Genomic DNA, 21,172 nt, shown 5'->3' with positions numbered 1-21,172 from the left:
AGCACAGGAAAGGAATTGCTTTATTGAAGTTTAACAGTAATTTTCCCATAAGCCTGGTCCTTTAAAAAAAAAAAAAAAAAAGAGCACATTAGAGAGTTATTACTTTTCTCTCTCTCTGAATAGAAATGTTCCCAGGCCTGGAAAGAAGACTTATCTTATTTTAAAATGTCTCAGGAAGGAGCATAAAAGTTTCTTTCTGGACTCTTTCCCAACTCTGGGAATTGCTTGAAATAGATTCTTCCTTGGGTCTCACAAATTACATACCTCATTTTTGTGGCCCACCTGTTTCGGTTTTGCTCTCTTGCATTTTAATCTAGTCTTGTTTCAGGGCTTCTTTTTTTGGACTCTTGGCCTTTACTTACGTTCGTCTCTAATTCATAAGGTGGCTTACTTTTGTATTTGTGGGAAGGTCTCCATTTTCTTCTAGTTATGTCCCAGTGCAGTTTGATGTGGAATGGTAAGATCCGTCCTATGCCCAATTTAGTCCTGTTGTGTGTTGTATTGGGCTCATTGCCTGGTTGTAGAGATGAATCCCTTCCTTCCCCCCCCCCCCCTTGCCTTTTCCTGTCTCTTCCTTAGTAGTGCCCATGTTTCTTAGACCCCCAGGATTTTATCCTGGCACTAATCCTGTTTTTAATTTACATAAGTCAGCTTCTGACATCTGACGTGCAAAAGATAAATTTCCCTCTCTTGCATGTAGAAGACTTTTAATTGTGTAAATATTTAAATTTTCCATTAATAAATGGTCTATTAAAAATGCACTAAAACGGTTCCTTTGCATATCTTTAAAGCCAAACTTTTTATTGTGTTTCCAATACTTTTCTTAAATGCAAAAAAACAAGGCCATTAAGCTTTCCTTATTAAAATGCAAAGCCTAGTGTCTTCTAGCTTTTTGAAGAGCTTTTGTCCATTATATAATCTGTAAAGTAGCCAAGAGTTCCTCAGAAGCAGGACATCATTTAGATTTAAAACAATTATGGCTTGTGTGTAAAAGAATGATGTGACATAACCATTCATGGGATGGCAACCATAGTTATACTTTAATGGCAAAATCCTTGGATGCCTCCAACATTTCATTTACCATAAAGATCTTTACCAAGGTACCCAGAACAGAAATGGTTAGGTCATTTTGATTCTACTGAATAGATTAAGTTGGTTTGACTAGAAAGCCAAATGACACAGTTATGAGCATAGACCTTTTATTTTTTTTCCCAGATGTTTGACAGTGTAAACATACATAAAATACATATTAAAGTTTAGATGCTTTATATTTTGTGCAATAAATTGAAGCCTTAAAAAGAAAAACATTTCTTTAAAAAGAAAGATACTCATTAGTTTTACTTAATTAAGACAGTGAAATAGCAGCAAGTACCAAGACATTGTGCACTTCTTTTATTTAAGACAAGTTACTTCATTTACATCAGTCAGAAATGTAAGACTGGCTTTCTTGAATACTTAGATAGCTTGAATCACTGGTTAGATAGGGGCATATTTTCCCAACTGTACATCAGGGAAGAGTTCTGTCGTTAGTTTCAAAAAATGCAGACCCTCAAACAGCCAGCATGACCACAGCATTGAGCATTAAGAGAAATGAAGCATTTACTTTCCAAGCACTTGCCACAGAAGGTAAGCGAGTCTTTACATTTGTGGTTGTCTCTTCCCTCCGTAAGTTAAGGGTTGTGCTTTGTTGAGGCATTTCAGAGAAATTATTTGGCATGCCACTAGTAATACTTAGGGTCATGGGTGTTGGGGATGATTTTGTTGAGCTAGTGAGGCTTGTGTTTGTAACCATTCCATCTTGGAGATGAATAGTTAGAGTTGCAGCTGCTGCTTCATGTGAATTGATGGTTTCTATGGATGTCTCTTCTGGGTAGGGCACAAAAGCCTTGTCAGTGCTAGCAAAGGTGGTGTCTTTGCTTAGGGTGGCACCAAACGTTGTTTCCTTTGTTCGATATTGTTTGGGTGTTTTGGTCACTTTGGGTTGAGTTACCATACTCAGAGAGTTAATGGTGTCCACTGTCTGCATCCCACTTACAGTGAACAAGCTTGAGGTAAATCCAGGAGGTGTGGGATATATGTTATGTTCCTTCAAAGATGATATTTGGCTAGAACAGGGAGTCCCTATCACATGGGCTTTTGTTTCCATCATCCACTTCAATAAGTAAGTAATGTTTTGTTTGTGGTCACATGACCACCTGTTATTGTAAAGGGTTATCTCTTGCAACTGAAAGAGTTGGTCAAAAGCTTGATCTGGAATGAATGTGAACTTATTATTGTGCAGGTAAAGATGTGTGAGATTGGTCAGGTTTATTAATGTTCCTGGAAGGATTTGTGTCAAGGAATTGTTAGACAGGTCCACGATATGTAGTTTGGAGGGCATATTGGTTGGAACTGTCCAAAGTTTGTTACTACTGAGGTTGAGAACCTCAAGACTTCTTAGTGTATTTTTAATGAGGACAACTTTTTCCAGCATATTCTTAGAAACATCCAGAAATTTAAGGTTCCACTGATAAGCAGTATCAGATTTGTCAAGCAGTTTAATGTTGTTGTTAGCAGCAGACATATTCCAGAGGGACCGAGGTAACTGAGCAGGCAGGCTTTCGAGCCTGTTGTTTGAAATGTCCAGGGTCCTCAGATTGGTGTATTGGGTTAACTGGTTATGAAGATCAGTAAAATGGTTATAAGACAGATTTAAATGGATAATATTCTCTTGCAGTCCAGATGGTAATGTAGTCAAGTTTCTGCCTGAACAGTCCACATGCCTGTGCCTCTCTGTGCATATACATTGGAGAGGACAAATGCATAAAATACCAGGTGTGAGAAACAGAAGGATGAACAAGCTGGGAGACATTTTCAATATCTGATATTCCATCAAAGCCTGGAAACAAACAGATATACCCTTCTTTTAATATGCAAACACAATTAGGCATCTGCATGGGTCAGTTAGCATTAGGCAAAATTTTCAATAAACCTCCTTGTTGTTGAGTCCTTTTATAATTGTTCCAGTGATTAAACTAACAAAGCTCCCCTTCATTTATAGTCCAAATGCTTAATCCTTCAACTGGGGCTATGTGGTAGAGAGGGACTCTCTCCCCCTACTTGCTTCTGCATTTTCTCCCTTCTCTTCTCCCTTCTTTCACCATAGTCTTTCTTGTTTATCTTCCTAGAGCCTTTACATTACAAAATGGCATTCTCTGCAAATAAAGAGTCAGAATCTTAAGCTATTACTATTTTTGATAATATCCTTTCTTACTCAGATAGGAAAAAATGGCTGTCAAGTCTGTTTTGTTTTTTGTTTTTTTTTTTAAATCTCTGCAGTAATGTAATAGTCAGTGTGTGTGTAGAGTAAGATTTTATTTAGATATTAAAACAATACTTTGAAATTTATCTTTGTCTTTTTAGGAAAAATATATCCTGGTAAAACATTTTAAGGCACTTGAAAAATTCAGACCAACACCATACCCTTAAACCTCGCATTTTATAGTGATTTTTTTCTGTATATTTCAGTGCCGATGCTAAAAGAAAGCAATGTGGACATTCACAAAGTGAATGAATATTAAAAAAGAAACCCCTCTACTGACACTGCAGCAAATTTCTGGTGCATGCACTTGCTTCTGAATATATATTCAGTCCTCACATTGACTTTTTCTTTAAAAAGGGGGGGGAAAAATCCCAAAGTCAATCTTTTACTGATCTAAATAACAGCTTACCATAGGGTCGTCTTCAGCAGCAGCATCTCATTTTCTCCCGGAAACTTAAGCTTAAAGGTCGCCTTGTTCTGGAGAGTGGGAACCGCTTCTGGCTGTGGGCTGTGCTCGCCTGCTCAGCTGCATTGTGTTGCTGTGAGCCGAAGCTCTGCAACCACCTGATCAGCACCACATAGGAGGACTGCAGAGCTGTCATTGGTGCTGACTCAAATTTATTGCAAGAGGTGCACACGCAACAAAATGGACCCCAAAAATATTTTTTTAAATTTACAGCACTGAGCATACCTCTATATCTCCGATTTGCTGTAGGATGTCGTGCCTCGTGCACGTTAGACTGGCCCTTCCTCATTTTTGTGTATTTGTCGGAGCTTATGTTCTACATTCGAACATTGCCTCACGAAGAATTTGTGGTTCTTTTTAAAGCCTCTACTCCTTATTCTTTTTACACATTGAAAAATGTTGAAAATGAATTTGACCTTCCCTGTGGATGGTTTTCTAAGATGTTAATTTAACTATTTTTAACTCCTGCCTTTTCATGTTCTTCTAAAATGGTTCAATTGTCATGTCACTTTTTAAAATAGCATAATACTGTCTGTTTCATTTTCATGTGCTCCCCCAACATAGTGATTATTACATATAATGAGCTTTTCAAATTTATCAACCACTTAAATCTTCATCTTTCTTTTTCAGAAGTACTGAAGTACTTCCATATGGTTATTTTGTCTTTATCTTTCTGAAACAAAGGATCGTTTAGCCAGACTACACACAAGCAAGACTTCATTTTTAAATGAGCATCATATGCTTTTAATTAAATTTATCTGCTCAGATGTGTTTTATTTTATGTCTTTTAGGTGAAGGATTTTCTTTCTCCATGCAACTTACTTGTTCAGTGAGTGGGTATACAAATTGTTTTCTCCAGAGACATCTTTGATGCTGTAGGAGGGCCATTTATTTGATTCTGTGTTTTAAAAATAATAGCATCAATTTTAGGTGATTTCTTCAGAATGTTTCACATTTGGTCTTACTGAGAAACCAATTGACAGTTTTTAAATTGCATGAAGCATTAATTTCAAAGGCAGAACTTTGGTCATGAGTTTTATAAAATGTGACCAGATTTATAGTAACTTTTGCCTCACTTTTTAGTGGATTGATTGTGTAAATAATCTGTTAAAACTCAAATCTAATTTCCAGAATAACCAGTTTACCTTCGAAAAGAAGGCAGATAAAATCATGGCATTTTCATTACCAAATTTTTACTGTTTAAAAAACCAGCAATTATTAACACATCCCATGTAAAGAAAATCTCCTTATGCCTTGTTGTTAATCCTTTGTTTTTCTCTAAATTATATTTGCCATTATTTTGCTCCAGATTTTACCCCAAATAGAATTTATTGTATTAAAATTTGAAATTTATTTTCTTAGAAAAGAAACTATACTCTAGGAGTCACCTTTTGTATAAAATTAATGTTCCTCGAAAAGTATCCGCATTTTAAAAGTCTGCAGTGTTAGAAATTTATTATTGATTAGGTGCTTTATTCCCACTTTACTTTGAGAATTCAGCCTTGGACTCTTAATAAGTCTTTCTATGGATTTCAGAAACCAGTCATCAGTCTTAGTGCTTAAAAGCAATGTGTTAAAAATACTACATTCAGCAATATTGTTGTGGAAATAGGGAATGATTGTTTTGACATTTAGATTTCTTATATTTTAGCTCCTGTTTATACTATTATACATCAAGGGATGTGATTGAAGGTCAGTTTACCAACACTTAAACCTCTGTTGTAATTTTAGGATGTCTCATTACATCAATGTGGAAGTGGAGTTACCCAGTTCCATTATACTTACCAGTACTTTTTTTTTTGAAACCAAGAACTAATTTCATTAACTTACAGATTCAGATGAATTTGGGGTTAGGCTTTATTGAGATTAGGTTCTGTGGTTTATAATAGAAAATTCCGATACAGTCGTAGTGACAGCATTTCTCATTTCAAGTTTGGGGACGTACTAATTGCTTCCTGTTATTCAAAGATCATCATAAAATTCTCAGAAAGAGGGGAAACATTTTATTGTATTGGAATTGTAACAATTTGTCCTTATGCTTTTAGAAATTCTCATGAAATAGGGGCACCTGCGTGCCTCAGTGGATTAAACATCTGCCTTTGGCTCAGGTCATGATCCCAGGGTCCTGCTCGGTGGGGAGCCTGCTTCTCCCTCTCCCCACTCTCAGCTCGTGCTCTCTGTCGCTATCTCTCTCTCTCTCTCTCAAATAAATAAATAAAACCTTAAAAAAAAAAGAAATTCTCATGAAATAAAATAATAGTATGTCATTATTACTCAAAAAATAATTTTGTATAGGCTTAAGTGTTTGTTACAACTTATTTTCGGTATTAGATATTATTTCAGACACATTGCATTTTAGATAAGCCTGTCAAGTCAGGAATTACAGCTGTTTAGGCAATTATTATATTCTAGACTAACAGTACATTCATTTACATATTCTTTTGTGAAACACACTGTCCTAAGATATATTACCCCAACATTGTGAAAGGTATAACAGATTGCCTGCCAGGGACAACTGTCCCATGGTAATCAACAGTTTGGAAACCTAATCAGTTTGTCTTTTTTTTTTTTTTTTTTTTTCTTAAAATGATTCCCGTTTTATTTTATTTTTTCATTAAGCTTTTTAATTTTAATTCCAGTATAGTTAACATACAGTGTTCTATTAGTTTCAGGTCTACAAAATAGTGGTTCTACAATTCTGTACACTACTCAGTGCTTGTCATGACAAGTGTATAGTTTGTCTTTATTTCTTAAGTTCATAACATTTGTCATGCTTGAGAGAAAAAGTATTATATTTTCTGTTTTTAGTAATATAGTTGGCTATTCAGATTGAAATTCCTACTGAAAATGATTAAGAATACTGAACAAAGTATTTAATACCATGGACGAACTGACAAGATAGAAATTATTGGGTCAAAGCCCAGGTGGATTAGTTTCTTGTCTCACCTCCCATTCCTTTTTTTCCCCCATATTGGCTTGTTGCCAAAATTCAGTTATTTGTTCATCTGGATTTATCTTTTTGCTTCCTTGTAAACATTTAATTTGTTCCTCTATTCCCCATATTTCCTATAAATGGTTCCTAACAGCATTAACGTAATTGTTTATTTGTAACATCGTGCAATAGTTTAAGAATAATGCCAGTATTGCTGCAATTAGATTACAGACTACTGAATAAAATTTAAGATTTCTTTGCAGCTCTATTTGTTCTTAGAATATATTTCACTAAGGGATGTGTAGTCAATTCTGTGCTCAAATGCAACTTGAAGTAAGGTATTTTCTATATGTTTATATCACCAACTTTACATGAAGCTAGTTTCATTAGTTTCAGTTATCAGTTTTTAGAGACTGCTTCAGTCAAAAATATGTAACAAGGTATATTCAGAGAAATCTTGCTTCTCTATCCCCTTCACCCTATTCCACTCTTCCTCTTATTGGTGACTATTTGTATTAGCATTTGGTTGTATTTTAACAGTATTTCTTTTCTTTCTTTTTTCTTTTTTTTTGCAAACATACAAAAATATGTATGTATTACACGTTCTTATTCCCTTTTCTTATATTAAGGGCTGCATACTAAATATACTGTTACACATCCTTAAAAAAAAAAGATTTTATTAATTTGAAAGAGAGAGCGCAGATAGCAGAGAGGGAGGGAGAGGGACAAGCGGACTCCATGCTGAGCACAGAACCTGATGCGGGCTTAACACAGGGTTCAATCCCAGGACCCTGAGATCACAGGCCAAGCCGAAACCAAGAGTCCGACACTTAACTGACTGAACCACCCAGTCGCCCCTACTGTTTACACATCTTGTTCTTTTTTTTCCTAAATATATCTTGAAGATCATTCTACATCAGCATATAGGGATGTTTCACATTCATTTCACAATGCATAGGACTCCATTTGGGATTGTACCATGGTTTATTCAACCAGTCCCTATTGATGGACATCTGGGTTGTTTCCAGACTTTTGCTATTACAAATAATGCCAGTGAATACCCTTGCACCTAAGTAATTTCATATTTTGTCCAATGAATCTTTGAAAAAGTTTCCTAAAAATAGGATTGCTGAGTAAAAGGGTAGATTCATTTGGAACTTTTCTGGATATTACCAAATTCTTCTGTGTGTAGTCCACACCAGCCGCAGTGTATCGGGAAGTCAATTGTGTATCACCTCACCATACACTTTGTTGTGGAACTTTTGGATTTATATCAATCTGATAGGAAAGAGTATCTCAATGTAATTTTAAATACATCTCTTTTATTAGGTTGTACATCTTTATGTTTTTAGGAACCATTTAAATTCTTTCTTCTTTCACTGTCTTATGTTTTGCACATTTTTTCTATTCTGCTGTGGGTCTTACCATCCCCCTAAATAGGATTTTTTAAAATTTAGAGATATTAGCCCTTTGCCTTAGAGTTGCAGTTTTTTTCCATTTTCCCTTTATTTCCGGTTTACCTCTGACTTTATTGTGGTAGAGTTTGTTTTGTTTTGTTTGACATTTAAAAGCTTTTTAATATAGTTTGGATTTTCCTTTTTATTCCTTCTAGATTTTAAGTCTCAGGAAGGTTTTTCCTCGCTTCCAGATTATAAAGGAATTCTGATATTTTCTTCTGTTACTTGTGTAATTTTATGTTTTATATTTAGATCTCTGGTCTCTTTGGTGTTTATTCTAATGTAGTGTGAAGTATGGATCCAATTTTATCTTTTTCCAAATGTCTGTCCAATTGTCCCCATAGTTTTTTCTACTGGTTGGAAATTTGAGTCTATTTCTGGACTTTCCATTCGATTCAACTCATCATGTATCAGTATCACAGTACGTGATTATTATAATGCTTTAATACTAGGTACTGAGATATTTTGTACTTTACTTTTTTGATTAGAACTAGGTAATAACAATTACAGGTCAGGTCATTGTGTCCCCCATTACCAACCCCAAACAGAATACACGTATGATCTCTATGTCTATGTCTATGTCTGTTGCAGTGCATGAAGTAGGTGCTCTTTGGGCCTATATAAGTGAAAAGTATGCCGCACCAGGAGTCGGGGAAGAAACTCAGCTTTTAGTACCACTACTAAGAAAGTCGCTGCTCTCTTCCGGCCTATTTTCTCAGCAGTTAACAAATAAAAGGAATTGAACTAGATGGTCTTCAGGGTTGTTTCTGAATCTGGTTAATGCTGATCTGCTAAGAGCACCACTGCTGTGCGGTAATTCAGTCTACTTTGTATTCCCTTGTGTCTTGTCCTTTTGCCATAATTATGAAGGAAACTTTCTCTGATACTCTGGATCCCGGTTCTTTCATCTTTTTTGTAGGCTTTTCTTTGTTCTAGCATTTTCTTCTCTCCTGTATTTCTTTTATTAGCTTGCATTTCTTTCTGCTGATTAAGCAAGGGTTGCCACTGTTTGGCCGCTCAGCTTCCACTGACCTCAGTGAGGAAAAATTGCATGCAGTAAATGGGAATTCTTTTCTCCCCCTGGCAGAGAATTAACACACACACACACACACACAACCCAAAGACTAGCTGCTGACACTAAGTCTGTTCTTCGGTTGTACAAAGAACAGAAGGAAAAAAGCTGTGTGTAGGTTTTGCAGAAATCAGACTATAACCAGGTCATCAACTCCTGATTTATCTCTAAGAGTTGGTACTTCCCCTGTATTTCCCAGCACCCATCCTTCAAGAGATCAGAAAAGAAGGTGATGAGAAAGAAGAGCAAAAGTGTGGAAAAGAGCCTCTTTAGGGAACCATCTTACACGTAAAATGAGGAGAGTTACTATGGCTTAAAGTGCAGCAAAGTCTTAAACGTACCTTACGTAAGCGAACTAGAATACTTAGAGTTCAGAAGATGACTAGGAAATTCTTACACTCCTGATGGCTGCTGGGTAAATAAACCTTAACAGTGCTACTACGTTTGAGAAACAACATGAAAGAAACATTTTAACGTAGAAGACAGAGAACCAATATAACAGGACAAGAAACATGCTTCAGGAAAAAACATCAGCAAAAATAAGTTCAAGGAGGTGTTTCTACAGATAAGAAGGGTTAATCATCAGTAAGGGATGGTTTAAAAGATTTAAAGGGAAACATTGTAGATAAAATTTCAGTGTCCAAAAGCTTGTTCGTTTTTTATTAAAGATGGAGCTTTGTTAGTTTCTTGAACTCCAGTGCTGCAAATAAATACTATATTTTGTTCTGAAAAACCCCAGAACTATGAGGGGTTCTTCAAGGTTAAACTACCAACAAGACCACCACATTTCATTATGAGCGAGATTTCCCTTGGGAGTTAGTGTAGGGTAAGGAGAAAGACTGCATGCTTGTTGGGCAAAGAAGTGCTTTTGCAGGCACAGGCTGGCACCCCCACAAGCATAGCCAAGGATCGCTGGCCATATGGACTCTGACAAAGATTGGGCCCACCCCTACTCTGATAACTCAGACTCATCACTTATCAGGTAATGAAGGAAAGATGAAATTCTGCATAGGAATGGAAGTTTAAGAATTTAAATGTTCAGTGTCAGAAAGTAGTGAAAGTTGAGAACCATCTGTATTTGATAAGTCTGTTTTTCTTGGAAAAATCATTCAAATTTGGAATGAAGCCATAGAGGTGTGGCTTAGTGTATGTGGTTTTGTTTTGTTTTGTTTTGTTTTCCTTTATAAGATTTCTTTTGTTAGGGTGCTTGAGCCATAGAAAGAAGAAATTCTTTAAAGAGGCTAGGTTTAAAAATTGTGCTCTCCTGGGGCGCCTGGGTGGCACAGTGGTTAAGCGTCTGCCTTCGGCTCAGGGCGTGATCCCGGCGTTCTGGGATTGAGCCCCACATCGGGCTCCTCTGCTAGGAGCCTGCTTCTTCCTCTCCCACTCCCCCTGCTTGTGTTCCCTCTCTCGCTGGCTGTCTCTATCTCTGTCGAATAAAGAAATAAAATCTTAAAAAAAAAAAATTGTGCTCTCCCAACAAGATAGGAAAATGTCTACAGTTTATGGTGCGTGCTCCTGTTTTTTCAGAGTAGATATCCCCAATCCAGCACCCCACCCTTTGATGTTTTAGCAGATTTGCTTTACTGTTTCCAGTGAGAGCTAAAAGGAAATTTTTGTATTCTCAAACATACATTTTAGTTTCTCATCCCCACAAACCTGGAATATTTATTTAATACTTGAGGTGTTAATTTAAAATTAATTTAAAAGTTTGGTTTAAAATTTGGAGCATGTATTAATTTCTCATTCTCCCCCCCCCCCCCACCTCCAACTTTGGAATGGAAGAAACAAAATGTTATTTATTCAAGGTAACTTTATACACAGCTTTTTAGGGGAAAAAATATCTATTAGGTTGTATTAAATGTATGTAGATTGCTTGCTTCCAAAATGGTTATTTACATACATATGTAAAATGTACTATACATTAAAGTTAGGTACAATAGCCAGTGAGTAGATCACTGTTGTATCATTTTTTAAAAATAAGTTCCACTTATGCACATGGGCTTTGAGCAGATTTCAGGTAGTTCCTGAATAAAAATCAAAATTGGCTATGAGTTGCCATCATCACATAAAGAAAAACAAATGATGGAGTTCCATAAGAAAGATGGAAAGTCAGCTAAAAAGCAAGTTAGAATATTTATAACAGTTCCTCGGGTGGGGGTGGCAAGTATTCACTGTGATCTTGATCAGAATCAGGAGGAATAGAGAACTCCTGACACTGGATCTCATTGTTGGACTCTTCCTGGTTTTTCATGAAATCTTCTGGTGCCAGGGGTAAGTTAAGTGAGTCAGGTGGGGGTGGAAATGTTTGTTGTAACTCAGAATTATGATCTTCACAGACTTGACTGAGACAGTCCAGAGGCGGGGGGAGATTGGTGGAATCATTTGGAAGAGGAGATAGAATTGTCATTGTGGGTTCGTCACATTGGTTACTCTCCTGTACTTCCAAATCGAGAAGTGGGGGAGGTGGTGGAAGCAGATCTGCATCATCTGAAGAAGAAACAGCAGTGCCAACCGTTGATCCACCAGGACTCTCCTCTGATGTACCATTTACTTGATCTTTTATTTTCTCTGTTTTGGGGTTGTTGGAATCTTCAATGTGTTCATTTGAGTCAAACAACTTAATTTCCAAGTCATCTGCTAAGAGTGTGCTTCTGCTTGGTTTCCAAGGCATAAGTGAAACAATTGATGTACGTTTTGTGGGTGCTTCATTTTCTCTAATGTTATCCATATATATGTCAGGGGTTTCACCATCAGCAAAGGGAGACCTGCCTGCCCAATTCTGATCATTTAAAACTGGTTTTCTCAAGCATTTCCATAGTACAATTATGATTATAGATACCAACATAGAAGTCAGAATTACGCCAATTAATATGGCCGCTATTGAATTAGAATTGGTTGCGTGTGAGATATTTTTGCTACTGGTAGTTTCTAGGATGAATCCTGGAGTCATCCTAGGTGAGCTTTTGACACTTGGTGTTGGTTGTATAGATGGATTATGAACAGGTGGTATTGGTTTTCTAGAAGAGGATGATGATGATGGTTGTTGAGTGGAAGCATAGACAAATGGTGGCAGTTGTTTGGTAGAAGTATGGGCAGTTGGTGGTAGTTGTCCAGCAGAAGTAAACACGGGTACTGCTGTTTGTTGGGAGGAGGTACTGGCCGTTGGTACTGGTTGGCTGGTGACGTTATATGCAAATGGTTGCCCAGCAGAAGTGTGTGCTGCTGGTTTTTCAGAAGAAGCATAGGCAACTGGTGGTGTTTGCCCAGCAGCAACATTGGCAGTTGGTATTGGTTGTGCAGGAGAAACATGGTTGAGTTGTGTTGGTTGCCTTATAGGATTCCCTGTTGTGTTTTGAGAATTAGCTGAATTATGTGGCCTTGATGATCTGAATAAAGTAGACTGTGGTTGCTTCTCTGTTGTAATTGCTTCTGTGACTGAGGAAAATGTATCACTGATGTGTCCACAAAACAAAACTAAGATGAAATATTTGGGATCCATTTCAGAATGTTTCCTCTTTACCAGTGGTTTTATAATGAAAGAAAGAAAGACCAGTTATTATTTGGTGTCTGGCACAAAGTAGGTAGGTACTTAATAAGTACTTATTGTTTCTAATTTAGACTTGATACACGGTAGTGTAAATAACTCTTGAATATATCCTAACTTAACCATACAACGTTTGGACCTCATAGGCAGGAGTCTCTCTTAATTCTTTCATAAGATCTGTACTTGGCCCTGCTGCCCCCCTGCTTCATTACATTACAGTCCTTCATTTTACAGTCATACTTCTGAAATACATAGGCTCTGGGTGCTGGTTCCATGTGCTCTCTATTCTTTTCTTCCTTACTACTAGAAATACACTGATCCTATTGCTTTGAAAGACACCAGTAATCATCTATTACCTGATCCAGCAGTGTTGTCTTTATCCTTTTTTTCCCTCCCTCTCTTGATGACATTCGATGCTATTGACTGTGCCTTTACTACTGCTCAGATAGCTCTTTGTGATAGTCTTCCTTCATGTTAGTCACTAGCTCCTGTTTTTCTCTTAAATATGGGTACTTGATATTCAGTCCTGACTTTTAGCTACTTTTCTCTGATCCTGGTTCTATACAATTTCAGCTCTCACTTGTATGCCTTAACTCCCAAACCTGCACATCCAGCCTAAATCTCCTTAATTCCATTCCATTTACATGATGTCGTGGTGGACATTTCCGTGTATATGTCCTACTGTCTGCAAATTTAACATATTCATTTTTAAAAATTTTATTTATGACAGAGAGAGAGAGAGCCAGTGAGAGAAGGAACACAAGCAGGGGGAGTGGGAGAGGGAGAAGCAGGCTCCCAGCGGAGCAGGAGCCCAATGCGAGGCTCGATCCCAAGATCCTGGGATCACGCCCTGAGCCAAAGGCAGACGCTTAATGACTGAGCCACCCAGGTGCCCCTAACATATTTAAAACAGAATTCATCTTCATGTCAAAACGGACTCCTCTTTATTTTCATATGGCGCTACCTTCGTTAAAGAGTTTCCTGCAGAGGGTCTCTTGTGTTAGTGGTCTCTACAGCATCATCAGCATAGCACTGTGTCTTTATGGTAGGATCTCGTACTCTCTCTTATTTTTTTTTTTAAGAGTTTACATAGTTTGAGCCATGAGTAGGGGGAAGGACAGAAGCAGACGGAGAGAATCTCAAGCAGACTAGGTGCTGAGCACAGAGCCAGATGTGGAGCTCAACGTGGGGCCTGACCTCCTGACCCTGAGATCATGACCTGAGGCTATATCAAGAGTCTGACACTTAGCCAACTGAGCTGCCCAGGCACCCCTAGGATCTCATACTCTTAAAGTAGTCAGTTCAATTCAGAATCCTAAGTGATCTTTGAACTTGGTTGAGTCAGTTCTGTCCAGTTGGTAAAGTTGTCCCACTGCCTCTTTCATTCATTAATCGATGTACACTGTCTTTGTGTCAGGCCTGTTCTAGGTTTAAGAGATACACCCCCCCCCAGAAAAAAGTTTCTAGTGGTGGAAACAAGCAGTAAGTAATTATAATAGTTTAGTAAGTTTTCTCCTAAAGGTATGCAAGAGATGCACAGAGGAACCATCGCAGCCTGTGAGGCTTTCAGGAAAGGTTTCTCAGAGAAGTAAAACTTGAACTGAGTCTGGAAAGATCTGTAAGAAGGAATTAAGCAAACGAAGTATTGCAATCAGGGGAGCAACATATGGACATGGGAAGAGAAGGCACGTGTGTAAGTTCGGCAGGCAGGGCTTTGTGTGGGATGTGATAGATGCTAAAACGTGAGGAACAAGTGCCAGTTCTTCCAGCGCGTAGCTCTGCATCTGAGCGTGAGAACTGGTCGTTTCATCTCTCCTCTTCTCAGCTGCCTTCTCTCTAAGGTGCGGAGTGACACCAGACAGTTTTCAGCAATAAGGGTGCTACACTGTTTTGTATATTGTTAAACACAATGATGACTGTTTAGTTATTTCTTAACGTTAGGTTGGCTATTTCTTAACATTAAGGAAAGGACCATCTCAGGGTGTTAGATCTTGGTAAATATGATTAGAAACTATACTTGTTCTAGGATTCCTAGTCCAATGTGAGAGAGATTTGATGTTCTATGCAAAGGGCAAATACAGAAGAGGAGTGCCCTCAAGTTTTACCAATAAATAGACTTTTCAGCATATTTGAGTAGTTTGTTGCTTATTCCTCTACCACTTTGTACACAGTGATGGTAAAGTACCCCATTTCAGGAGAGGGCGTGTGATTTATTCCCCCTGTATGGTCTCTTTATTTTCTTTCCAATACTTCAGGCCTAGATTTAAAAATGTTCTCATTTAAACTTTCCTGCACATTGCTGATGAATTAATCTTCTGAAAAGCATTATAATCAGGTTACTGCTCCCTTATTTATGGGTTCCCTCTTGTGTCAAGACAAAAATTCTAAACTGAGTTTTCTACCTTCTGGATTGAGTTTACCAGTCCTGACTCATGTCTCAAGACTGAAACTTCTCATTCAGCCAAATGCACCTCTTCCCATCTGAAGTACTTTCTAGACACATGCTTTTTTTCCCTAAATAGACACTTTTAGTTACACTGTTTCTCACCCTCTGGGTGTGTTCCCCACCCCCAAACTCATCCTCTTTTCTTGTCTGAACCGGTCCTCGTTGGTCAGACCTCAGTTTAAATTCTTCTTAAACCAAGTTCTCTGTGATTGACCACAGCCCAGAGAGATCAGCCATTCCCTGAACCCGCCTAGTTCTTGTTGTCTTTATGGTTCCTTAGATAATTATTCACGGTTCTACCATACTCACACCGTTATTCTCTTAAATGTGTCATTTTTAAATTACTTTTAACTTTGCACATTTTATTATCCCCACCCATTCAAATGAGAACCTTGAAGAAGGCAGAAAAGAAACAAAAAGTTAATCTAGACCATATTCTGTACCGTACAGTCCCTGGTGTTTTATGTAACTTTACTTCATTTAACCTTTAAAGGACTATGAGAGAGATGAAGGAATCCTTGACTTACAGATAAAGAGACAAAGTCACATGCATTAAGAGTATGCCAAGGGTGCCTCGCTGGCACTGCCGGTTAAGTGCCTGCTCAGGTCATGATCCCAGGGTCCTGGGATTGAGTCCTGCATCAGGCTCCCCGCTCAGCCAGGAACCTGCTTCTCCCTCTCCGTCTGCCTGCCACTCTTCCTGCTTGTGCTCTCTTTCACTGTCTGTCAAATAAATAAATCTTCCAAAAAAAAAAAAGACTTTGCCTAGTGTTCTATCACTTTTATGTGTATTATATCACAGATTAGGAATTTGTACCCAGGACCATGTGATTAACAAGCATGTGCTCTTTCTACTCCCTAAACCGCCTCAGGGGTTTTGATTCCTTTACAGCTAAGTGCCATATATATAGTTAGGAGCTCAGGAAACATCTAACCTGTATTGGCTTATGGTTCCTTTCCATTTCACTTTTTCACTATTTATTAATACTTCTGCCAGAATGTAAGCAGAGAAGATGAAATCTAAGTTATTATATTATGATTGTTATCCATTTTGTAAAATGTTTCATAGGGAAAAAAAATCTAAACTTCTGGCATAAATGTGGGGATTTGAATCATCTCTAGATGGTTATCTGTGTGCAGTTCCCACTTGCTATTCTTACAGATTTCCACCACCCCCAAAAGTTATTCTTTAGAGTTTCACTTTAGTTTTTTAAAAATGTCATCCAAAGCAACAGAAAATATGGGCCATGAATTGTCTTCAGCCAAGAATGTTTCCTCTTTTGTGACTTCGCTTAAAATTTTTTTAAAAACCCACATAGTTCCTCTTTTCAATTCGCTAAAAAAGGCACTAGAGAAGGAAAGACCCTGAACAGGAACATAGTTATAAACCATTTTAGTTTGTAAGATCAGTTTTGGTAGGTTCATAAACTCTTTTGTCAATAGGAAGATAATAAAACCCTCAGTATATGAGATTTTTCTACTTGTCATTTAAGGGTTACAATAATATAAAAACCTATCCATTTTTTTTTTTTTTTAACCTGTCCTCTCACTTCTTCCCCACTCTTCAGTTAGCTGTCTACCCTCCTGGGGTCTCCAAATCACAATACTAGAATCTGTTAGATTTCTACTACAGCAGATCAGAACAGTCCAGAAAAGAAAGAGCAGGATTTAAAAGAGGAATAAATAGGGAGCATAATAGTGAAGAAACTGACTTTTTCTAACTCAGAGAAATGAGGCCAGCGTTATTAGCAGTGGAGAAAGTTAGTTAACATATATATATATTTTTTAACACATATATTTTTAAATATCTACACCATGTATACCTGAAGTACCAACCTTGCTTCTTCAGGAAGAGAAGGTAGAAAGAAAGAACCATATGGGGCAAGTAAAAAGGAGAAAATGCCAGATAAGATGAAATGAAAAGGGAGTGCAAAGAAGTAAAAAATAACACCAAAGAGAAAAATAAAGCAGAAATTAGAGTAAGCAGCAAATAAATGGAAAAGGGGAAGGTCAGTGGCCTAGAGAAGGTATTGAAAGTTAGTGAAAAGCTGAAGAAAAAATGGTAGTTATGTGATTAGCAAGAAATTAAGGTAGATTATTTCAAGTGGGCAAAATTAGAAGTTGGGGGAGAAGATTGAAGGGGATGGAAGAAAGCACCACAAAGTGCTGCTCTCTGTCGCTGGACTGGATTTGTGGGCACAGGGAAGCAGCAAGGAAGAGCTGTCTTCCCACGATGGAGGACTCGACTCACCCGTCTTCTCATACTCACTAGGCTTTCATTTCAGGTTCTCCTATCTGTTCTTTTTTTTTTTTTTTTTTTTTTTTAAGATTATTTATTTATTTATTTGACAGAGATAGAGACAGCCAGAGAGAGAGGGAACACAAGCAGGGGGAGTGGGAGAGGAAGAAGCAGGCTCGTAGCGGAGGAGCCTGATGTGGGGCTCGATCCCATAATGCTGGGATCACGCCCTGAGCCGAAGGCAGACTCTTAACCGCTGTGCCACCCAGGCGCCCCTCTCCTATCTGTTCTAAGTATTCTTAAGATTCTCTTTTTTTTATTTTTTCCTGGCACTATTCAGAACATAACTGCTAATTATTCTAAAGAACCCATGCACGTTCTATATAGCATTTTTCTAGAAATCCCTTAGTCTGCTGTTCAGGCAAATCCCACATTTGTTCACCTTCATATGGCATTATTTTGCTCATTATTATAGGTTGGCACTTTGAGGTCTAAATCTGTGATTTTGGTCCTTCAGCTTTTCTTGACTATTTAAAAATGTTTTAAAAGAGGAAGGAAAACATCAGCTGTGTTTTAACTAAGCATCTTACAGTGAAGGTAAGAGTCCTCATGTATTAGACAGGTTCTCATAAATATGATGCATAAGTATTAAAGAGTACAGTTAAAATTGATTCTGTTAAGTTGGATATGATAAGACATGTCACTTAAAGAGAATCAAGGAGATTTGGAGAGCATATCCTAAATAAAAAGGCAAGTATAGGTAGCAGTATAAAAAATAATACCTGAATTATTAGGACTTTGATATTATTACTATTTTCATTTAATAAGTTACAATATAGATATAATAGATTAAAATGTAGTCATGATTTATCTCCATCTGGTTAAGTTAGTAAATCATAAAAAGAAGAAAACAGCAATTCTGTAAGTTGAGGAGGAGTAGAAAGGGAGACTAACCTTGAACTCTAATTGGAAGTATTTGGTGACTTTTATCAATAATAATAGTTACCATTTACCGAGTACCCACTAAATGTTAGGTAGTGTCCTATTTTAACAAACAGGGTGGTGTTACCTTCATCTTACAGATAAAGAGACTGAGACACAGAGATGTGGAGTAACTTGCCAGTGTCAGAGTTGTAAATAGAGGCAGTGATAAAGAAATCATGTCAAGCGTGCACCAGACCCCTTTCCTTCTGTTACATGACACTAAACATGCTGCACTGCCTTTCGTAGTAAAATTATGAAGCAGGAATGCTCTGTGAAGGAGGGAGATGTGAGCTCTCTGGGAACAGATATGTAAATAACTTTTGGAGGCAGTCTTGAGTAAGGGGTAGGAGAAAAACTACCAGAAAACCAGGTTATGCCTCTGATTCTATGAAAATAGTTGTGGGAGTTTTAAATGGTTAGCCTATAAGCTATCATATTTGAGATGACTTTTAAAGATCAGACATTGAAAGGCATCAGATACGTATTTAACAAATTTGAACTTATTCAGAATTCATAATTTCCTAAGTAGAGTTATATAGGAATTAGTTGAAAAATGCAGCTACTACTACACTCTAAATTTTGAACTGATCCTTTAAAAATACATAGAGACAAGTCTTATCTAAAAAAGAGATAAAAATATTTATTTTCTCAGTTATGTAATAGTTACTTAGAAAAAATCCGAAGTGGACTTCTATAAAGGAAAGTTATAAATATTTATGAAATGTTGAAATAGAATATCACCCACTATGAATTTATATTCTGTGATATTACGAGTCTATGTAAACTAAACTCTTTGCAGTTTTTATTTGGAGGATATTTGCTTTGTAACTGCCCAGTTTACTTACAGAGTGGGCATGGTGTATGCATATTAGCAATTTTCTATTATTTATCCTGTGAGTGTTTTTTCCCGTATCTATTTTATACTGTTTACCAACAGCTAAGATAATAAGGTATTGCACAAATATGTAGATGATATGAATATATGTACGCACATTTTGTCATAACAGTTTTGTCTTAGCTTTAAAAATAAGCCATACTATTTTCCTATAACCATTATTACTTAAATATAAAATTCTATTTGTGTAAAAAACAAAACATAGGTAATAATGATAATTGAGTACCTCATCTAATCTCCTTTGGTTTCTTTTTTTAATTAAGTGAAGGTGACCATTTTTACCATAGAAACTAAAGGGGATTTAAAAATAATTTAAATCTGTGGATTATGTTATGTATAGGAAAATTTTGTAGAAAGCAAGTTAGAATTTTTAACAGTTGGTATTTGGGGATTGTAAATTCAGTTATATCCCATGGATTCTAGTTTTACTTGTAACCTTTAGCTTTATCCTCCAGGGTTATAGTTTATTTCTTTTAATTACAGAACTAAGACTAACCATTGTGATTGAATAAACTGAAAAGGGCTACATTATACAAACCTAGCTGAAAATTTTTCTTCAAGGCAAGCTCAACATTGAATATTTTTTAATTCCATGCAACGAAATTACAAAACTTGTTATAGACATCTTTAGACTAGCAGAGTTTAAGTTTAAAACACTAACAACATTTTAGTTTTAAAAATAAATTTTATATAAAATAAAGATCAAACCAGATTGCCTGTGTGAAAATTTTCTTACCTCAGCTGTTAACTTGTTTTTGCAGAATGCTGAGTTCTTGTTCTATCTGGACATTTTGGTGATTTGGCTAAGAAAGCAAAAGGGGTGGTTCAGTTCAGATTAAAAATGGTCCTGTAACGAACTGAAAGGCTTTCTGTAGAAAAAAAAGGAAGTTTATCGATAGTTGGTTCCGGAAGTGCAATAAGCCACAAAATGACTAAGAAATGCACTACTTTAACAGAGCTTATTTGGAAACACAGTTTATGGCTTTATGATTTAAATGCTTTTAATTAATGTCAGTAAGTGAACAGTTGAGACTCTCTAGTAATGTGATTATATAATTTAAGTACTTAGAATAGAACTTTAGAGGGGAACTTACATATTCTAAGGAAAAACTGCTGGTTGGGTTATTACCCAAAGTGAGATTTCTTTTTGTAAGAACCGAGTGATGTGTTCTGTTTACTCGATCACCTTAGGCAAGTTGCGGTACGTTTGAGTCATCATTTCCTCCTCTGGAGGAATATTTCTCTTACTGAATTATTGCGAAGATTAAATAAGATGATGCCTCACACACAGTAGGAAGCCAGTGTATGTTAACGTTATTCCTCGTACATAATTTAGACAAAGCCCAGGTAAAAGTATAATTAGAATATTTGGACCGAGTACTTTACTAAATGATTTTGGAGTTCCAGTGCACAGCTCTTTGATGACCCACAGAGTAGGTACTTCTCAGTGGAAGGTAAGATAAATTGGGAGTTGTGAGTTAAATAAGTTAAAGTATAGCGAAAAGAGAATGAGTCAGTCTGAATAAAAAATTTCTTTGGGCAAGTCACCTTCTAGCCTTTTTCCTCATCTGAGAAATGGAGGTCATAATTCCTAATTTATAAATTTGTTATGGGATTAAATAAATGTAAAGTGCCTAGCAAGCATAGCACCTGTTAGAGTAGATACGGGGAGTATTAAGCCATGCCCTGCTTGCTTTTCCCTGATCCCTGCAGAGGATCGTAGACTATTGAGACCTAGTTCTTAACATCAAGGTACTTATAACTTGGTACAAAAAGAATAGTTTTTGTTTTAAAGGGGTCCTACTATAAAGCAGAACTTTTGTTCTGTTACTC

General features: G+C 36.9%; 3 protein-coding genes across 8 annotated transcripts in view; 1 reads left to right on the top strand and 2 right to left on the bottom strand.

Moving 5' to 3' along the window:
• NF1 (neurofibromin 1) overlaps positions 1 to 21,172 on the top strand; it is a 258,716-nt gene that overhangs the window by 185,720 nt on the left and 51,824 nt on the right. The gene's annotated exons all lie outside the window — the stretch shown is intronic.
• OMG (oligodendrocyte myelin glycoprotein) lies at positions 1,185 to 20,147 on the bottom strand. The gene is made up of 2 exons (XM_026517672.4): positions 20,076 to 20,147; positions 1,185 to 2,878 (listed from the first exon to the last, which is right to left on the bottom strand). Exon 2 carries the CDS (start codon positions 2,870 to 2,872, stop codon positions 1,550 to 1,552), a length of 1,323 nt encoding a protein of 440 aa, XP_026373457.1. The 5' UTR covers positions 2,873 to 2,878; positions 20,076 to 20,147; the 3' UTR covers positions 1,185 to 1,549.
• EVI2B (ecotropic viral integration site 2B) lies at positions 11,027 to 20,171 on the bottom strand. The gene is made up of 2 exons (XM_026517670.4): positions 20,076 to 20,171; positions 11,027 to 12,745 (listed from the first exon to the last, which is right to left on the bottom strand). The coding sequence occupies exon 2, from the start codon at positions 12,728 to 12,730 to the stop codon at positions 11,366 to 11,368; it is 1,365 nt and encodes a 454-aa protein (XP_026373455.2). The 5' UTR covers positions 12,731 to 12,745; positions 20,076 to 20,171; the 3' UTR covers positions 11,027 to 11,365.

The sequence above is a fragment of the Ursus arctos genome, unplaced genomic scaffold, assembly GCF_023065955.2.
Source record: "Ursus arctos isolate Adak ecotype North America unplaced genomic scaffold, UrsArc2.0 scaffold_24, whole genome shotgun sequence".
NCBI classification, from domain to species: Eukaryota; Metazoa; Chordata; class Mammalia; order Carnivora; family Ursidae; genus Ursus; species Ursus arctos.
Note: the sequence above shows the minus strand (reverse complement) of the source record. Positions and strands in the feature narration are given on the sequence as shown.

Coding starts and splice junctions, on each gene's coding strand:
- OMG (XM_026517672.4), bottom strand. CDS start 2,872: ATGGAATATCAGATATTGAAAATGTCTCCCAGCTTGTTCATCCTTCTG.
- EVI2B (XM_026517670.4), bottom strand. CDS start 12,730: ATGGATCCCAAATATTTCATCTTAGTTTTGTTTTGTGGACACATCAGT.